A 6595-nucleotide genomic window follows, 5' to 3' on the forward strand; every position below is an offset into this window, starting at 1 on the left:
AAATTGAACCAAACAACCAATAGTTATGTTTCATTCCCTATAATCTTGGTTATGTGGTTACTTGATAATCATATAACTAAGGTTATTGTCACTAGATAATGTTGTCGCCGTGTGTGATATTAGGGCCACGATATTACATATAATAGATTCAATATAATTTAATTATTTTTCAGGAGCTTTTATTATCAAGAGATTTGTGTCCTAGGATGTCTTTGCCACTGACACAGGATTATCAAAACTAGGAGTGTAAATGAATTGAGTGTTTTTCCAAGTGTTTTTAATTCCGTTCGAAAAATATTTGATTTGCTTTTGAAATTATTGAATTCGAACCTAATTTTTTCTAATTAATTTGAATTCATACTATTTTATTTGATTGCTTAGAATTCAAATTGAACTTCAATTATTTTTTACATAATATTGAACTTAAATAGTCCAATTATTTAGATTTTCATATTATTATTATTATTAGGTTTGTTTGCACCATAAGAGGCTAAAACCTAGAAGGTGCCTTGGGGTGATGAACGACGATGTTGTTATAAGCATTCAGTGTGAGGAAGTCAGTCAGCTCCGGCGAGGTGCACTGCCTTGTGAAGATCTTGCAGGCCTCTTCAAATTTTCCGCGCTCGAACTTCTCCTCGCCGACCTCACGTCGGATCCTCCCCATCTCTTCCTCCACCACCCTCCCGAACAGCTCCACCGTCGCCCTCACCTCCGCCGCCTCGCCGTCCAGCACAGCGCCGTACCTCAGCCACTGCCAGTTTTGCACCCTGCAGATCTCCGCCGTCGCCGCGTCCTCCATGAGGTTGTAGAGCGGCACCGCCCCCGCGCCGGCGAGCCACGCGGCCAAGTACTGCACGCCGACGCGGGTGTTCAGCCGAAGCCCTTCGACTGTCCGGACGCCTCGTGGCCGCTGCAGGAGGTCCTCCTCCGTGATGCCGCCGGCGTCCTCTCGCGTCACGGCTATCTGGTTAGGCTTGTCGCCCATGCCGCCGGCGAAGACTTCCATGATCACCGGGATCAGTCCCGGGTGCGCCGCCCACGTGCCGTCGTGCCCCGCTCGCACCTCGCGCAGCTTGTCCTTCCGCACCGATTCCATTGCCGCCTCGTTGGCCGCCGGGTTGCTCCTGATCGGAATCTGAGCAGCCTTCCGGCGAAAACAGAGCAATGAACGTTCAACCAGAGCCCTAGCGAAAACAGAGCATGCAGTAGAACCATACCATTCCTCCCATGGCGTGGACGCCACGGCGGTGGCAGGTCCGGATGAGGAGGTCGGAGTAGCTCCTCATGAAGTGTTGATTCATTCCGACGTGCACCCGGTCGGGGAGGAGGCGGTCCGGGTGGCGGCGGAAGGTCTTGACGTAGCTGAAGATGTAGTCCCACCTCCCGCAGTTGAGCCCGGCGGAGTGATCCCGAAGCTCGTACAGAATCTCGTCCATCTGAAACACCGCCGGCAGCGTTTCGATGAGCACCGTCGCCCTGATGCTCCCTCTCTCGATTCCCGCCGACAACTCCGCCCGGTCGAATACTCTGTTCCACACACTCGCCTCTCTGCAGCAAGCTCACGATTACCTCGCAAGAAAAAATCACCGGCGATGTTCAAGAGGTTAATAAGACTCGATCACCTTGAGTGCTCCATCTTAGGCAGATAGAAGAAGGGGCCGGCGCCGGCGCCGGCGCCGGCGCATCGCGAGCCCTGAAATACGGCGTGGTTGTGGAAGAAGTAGAGTCCGAAGTCGACGAGGCAGGCTGTCGCTGGCTCGCCGTCGATGAGAATGTGGGCCTCCGGCAGATGCCACCCCCGGGGCCGTACGAAGAGCTTGGCGACCTCGTCGTTGAGCTTGTAGACTCTGTTCCGAGCAGGGTCGTGGAATGTGATTGTCCTGTCGACTGCATCTCGCAGGTTGATCTGACCTCTCATCAGATTCTCCCATGTGGGCGACAAAGCATCCTCGAAGTCGGCCTGAAAATTACAGTCGGAAAATTTGAATTTTCATTAAAAAAAAATGAAATTTAACAAAAAAAAGATGTTCTTGGGAGAATCGACCATGAAGACTTTGGCGCCGGAATTGAGTGCGTTAATTATGGTCTTCCGGTCCGCCGGGCCGGTGATCTCGACGGTCCGGTCGGCGATGGCAGGGGGAACCGGCGCGCAGACCCAGTCACCTTCTCTGATGCACCTTGTGGCCGGGTCGAACCCGGGCAGCTCGCCGGAGTTGTACCTCCGCTGCGCCTCGCGGCGGCGCTCCATGGCGTAGCGGATGTGGGAGCGGAACTCCCGGTGCAGCTCCGCCACGAAACGCAGGGCGTCCTCGCTGAGAATGCCGGCGAACTCGGTGTCGTACCTTCCTCTGATATCGACCCCCTCAGGTGCGTCGTAGAATCTCCGATTGGCAGCCATTAATGATTGAAGAGTTGAAGTTGCTTAGCTACTCCTTGAGAGTGTGCATATATAGAAAGAGGATCATGAAGTTTTTTTTTTTTTTTTTTTGAAAAGATGATGCAAGTTAGTTGGGGATGAGGAATGGGTCGATTGTTTTGTAGTTAGAGATAAGGAATTTGTTTGAGCCCTAGCATGGGTCGAGAGGAGTTCGGTTAGATGGACTAAATGAAGTCGTAAAATCGGATGCGTTCGTCCTCAGTGTTCCTGTCATTCTGCCTCAGAATCAACACGGATAGATGGACTAAATGAAGCGAAAGGTGATCAATGATGAGATGTTTGGCGATAAACTTGAGTAGGGATTTAGTAGATGGCTTGGTTAACGAGTTGAAGTGGCAGTACCAAATGAGTTTTGAGTGTCTCTTCTAATGGCCTTCTATCAAACCCTAGTGACTAAGAGGTTGGGGGCATGTTGAGAACAATCAACATCTCTAGTTTTAAGGAAAGTTATCTTGCTAGTTGAGCAAACCACATAAGTCGAAGAGAAGAAGGAAAAGAACCACGCAGTCCTCCTTGGATCAATAATGCTACCTTCTCACTTCGTCAGCTTCCCTTTATGTTTTATTTTTGCAGACTTGTTCTTACTTAAGGCTCTAGGTAATCTTTTTGAATTCATTTGACAATAAAAAAAAATTTTAATTTAGGGATAAAATTTTGGTACTAAAAATATTCGTCCCAAATCTACAAAAATAGAATTCATCGCTAATTGACAATAAATTGACAATGAAATAAAATTGTCACAACGTGGCAACAAATAATATTTTGTTATAGATTTGTTGCTAATCAGCGTTGAAATTTGAAATTCGTTACAATATTTGCAAACTTTGCGATGAAAACAGAGTTCATCACAAAAGCTTGCAACATGATGTAGCCAATGCTGCTACGAAACCCTAGATTCGTCGTAAATTGGCTACGATCCATCGATTCGTCGCAGATTGACACAAAAATAAAAAATAAAAATAAAAATAAATGTGTATGAAATCCAGTATATGGATTTAGAAATCTCGGAATGACACAATATATTGGAAGAAATTCATGTTTGAGGTCATTAATGTCATCAGAAGATTGATATGAATATATTAGTTTCACATAATTATGAGATTTATAGGTCCATCTACCGGATTTAGGACATTTATTTTTATTTTTCAAAAAATACCAATCTGCGATGAATTCCAGGATTCATCACAAATTTATAAAAAATTAAAAACAAAAATAAATGTATCCGAAATCCGACATATGGACTTGAGAATTCGGAATGATATGAAACTAATTTATCTATATTTGTATCGATCTCCTGATGATATAAATGACCTTAAATATCAATTCCACCAAATATATTGAGATTCTTAATTTTTTAAACATGAATGAGTATCAAATATCTAATTCTTATTTTAAAAATCACTCATCTTAAATTTTGGACACATTTAAGATCTATACGAACATAGAGAAATTGGTTTCATATCATTCTGAGTTCTCTAGGTCTATATACTAAAATTTGGACACATTTATTTTTATTTTTAATTTTTTACAAATTCGTGATGAATCCTTGGATTCGTTACAGATTGGTAGTTTTTGAAAAATAAAAATAAATGTGTCCTAAATCCAATAGATTGACTTACAGATTTTGGAATGACATGAAACTAATTTCTATGTGTTTGTACTCCTGATGACATTAATGACCACAAACATGAATTTTATCTAATATATTTAGATCAATGATTGTTCAATATCAAAATAACATTAAGATTTTCAAACAATACTTTTTCACTAAGTCATTGGATTTATAAAGTCCATCTAATTGATTTAACTATAAAAAAATACATTAGGTAAAATTGATATTTGAGATAATTTATATCATCAGGAGATAAATACGAACACATATAAACTTATTTCATGTCATTTTGAGATCTCTAGATCCATCTACTGGATTTCGTACACATTTATTTGTATTTTAAAAAAAAATTATGAATCTCAATATATTAGGTAAAATTGATATTTGAGGCTATTTATATTATTAGGAGATCAATACGAACACATAATTACTTGTTCATGTCATTTTGAGATATCTAGGTCTATCTACCAGATTTCATACATATTTATTTATATTTTTAAAAAATTATAAATTTTACGACGAATCCTTGGATTTGTCACCAATTGGCGACAAATCTAGAGATTTGTCATAGATTGGTAATTTTGTAAAAATACAAATAAATGCATATGGAATATGGGAGATAGACCTACAGATCTCAGAATGGCATGAACCCAGTTCTTATGTGTTCATATCAATCTCTTGATGACATAAATGACCTCATATATGAATTTCACCTAATATATTGAGATAAATAATTTTTTAATATTAAAATAACTTTAAATTTTCAAACAATAACTTTTTTCACTAAGTCATTGATTTATAAAGTCCATATAATTGATTTAACTATGAAAAAAATATATTAGGTGGAATTGATATTTAAGGTTATTTATATCATTAGGAGATCAATACAAATACATAGAAATTAGTTTCATGTCATTCTAAGATCTCTAGGCCCATCTACCGAATTTTGTATGGATTTATTTGTATTTTTAAAAAAATTACCAATCTCCATAGGTTCGTCATAAAATTGTAATTTTAAAAAATAAAAATAAATGCATATGAAATTTGGTAAATTGACTAAGAGATCTAAGAATGACATAAACCTATTTTTATGTGTTTGTATCAATCTCATGATGATATAAATGACCTTAAATATCAATTCCACCCAGTATATTGAGATCCATAATTTTTTTTTAAAAAAAAAAAATTAGATTTTTTAGACTCATGCATGTTAAAAAAAATTATGAATCTCAATAGATTGGATGAAATTGATATTTGAGGTGATTTATATCATCATAAGATTGATACGAACACATAAGTACTTGTTCATATCATTCCGAGCTCTCTAGGTATATTTGTCATATTTAGGATGCGTTTTTTTTTAAAATAAAATTTATGACGAATCAAGGGAATTGGCGAAAAATCCCGGGATTCATCGCCAATTGGTGACAAATCCTAGGATTCATTGCAAATTGGTGATGAATCTTGAGATTCATCACAAATTTGTATTTTTAAAAATACAAATAAATGCATATGAAATCTTTGGAGATAGACCTAGAGACCTGGGAATGATATGAAATCAGTTCCTATATGTTCGTATCGATCTACTAATGACATAAATGACCTCAAAGATGAATTTCACCTAATATATTGAGATCAATAATTGTTCAACATCAAAATGACCTTAACATTTTTAAACAATAACTTTTTTACTAAGTCATTGGATTTATAAAGTCCATCTTATTGATTTAACTATGAAAAAAAAATATACTAGGTGGAATTAATATTTGAGGTCATTTATATCATCAAGAGATCGATATGAACAAATAGAAACTGATTTTATATCATTCCTAGATCTCTAGGTTCATCTACTGAATTTCATACACATTTATTTGTATTTTTTTTAAAAATACCAATCTGTAATGAATCCAGGGGATTCGTCGCTAATTGTCGACAAATCCAAAGATTTGTCGCAAAATTGTAATTTTTAAAAAATAAAAATAAATATGTATGAAATTTGGTAGATATACCTAGAGATCTTGGAATGACATGAAGTCAGTTTTTATGTATTTGTATCGATCTCTTGATGACATAAATGATCTCAAATATCAATTCTACCCAATATATTGAGATCAATGATTTTTGGAACAAGAATTAGATTTTTGGATCTTAATTTATAACTTAAATTCTATTAGTTATGTACCTGCTCTAACTTTATATTCTTGTGTTCCTAAAATATTGTTATTGTAAATTTATTTTAATTTTTTGTGATGAGCTAGAGGTAGCACAGAGAAGTTCAGGTGCTAGTGATAATATTGAGGAATCTGAGGCATATGTTGGTAATAATTTAGATTTATGATTGGAGGTGAGTGGGGGCCAGAAGGGAGAGGAAGGATATTGGGAATGGGTTATTTGTGTAGAACCCATAAAGTTGCTCATATATCTTCTTCTTCCTCACCAGTAGTAAGGACACATATACATAACTTAGCTGAAGAGGTTACCCATTTGAAGGACATAATATTGGAAAGGGATCAAGAAATGAGAGAAATGCATTGACAATAGGACTT

At 38.0% G+C, this 6595-nt stretch overlaps 1 protein-coding gene across 1 annotated transcript; it reads right to left on the reverse strand.

The window, feature by feature from the left end:
* Positions 1-490: 490 nt before the first annotated feature.
* On the reverse strand, positions 491-2398 carry LOC122033757 (malate synthase, glyoxysomal-like). Its single transcript, XM_042592921.1, has 4 exons — positions 2045-2398; positions 1623-1960; positions 1218-1548; positions 491-1144 (listed from the first exon to the last, which is right to left on the reverse strand). Exons 1-4 carry the CDS (start codon positions 2396-2398, stop codon positions 491-493), a joined length of 1677 nt encoding a protein of 558 aa, XP_042448855.1.
* Between the last annotated feature and the right edge of the window lie 4197 nt (positions 2399-6595).

This window comes from Zingiber officinale, chromosome 11B (assembly GCF_018446385.1).
Source record: "Zingiber officinale cultivar Zhangliang chromosome 11B, Zo_v1.1, whole genome shotgun sequence".
Classification (NCBI taxonomy): Eukaryota; Viridiplantae; Streptophyta; class Magnoliopsida; order Zingiberales; family Zingiberaceae; genus Zingiber; species Zingiber officinale.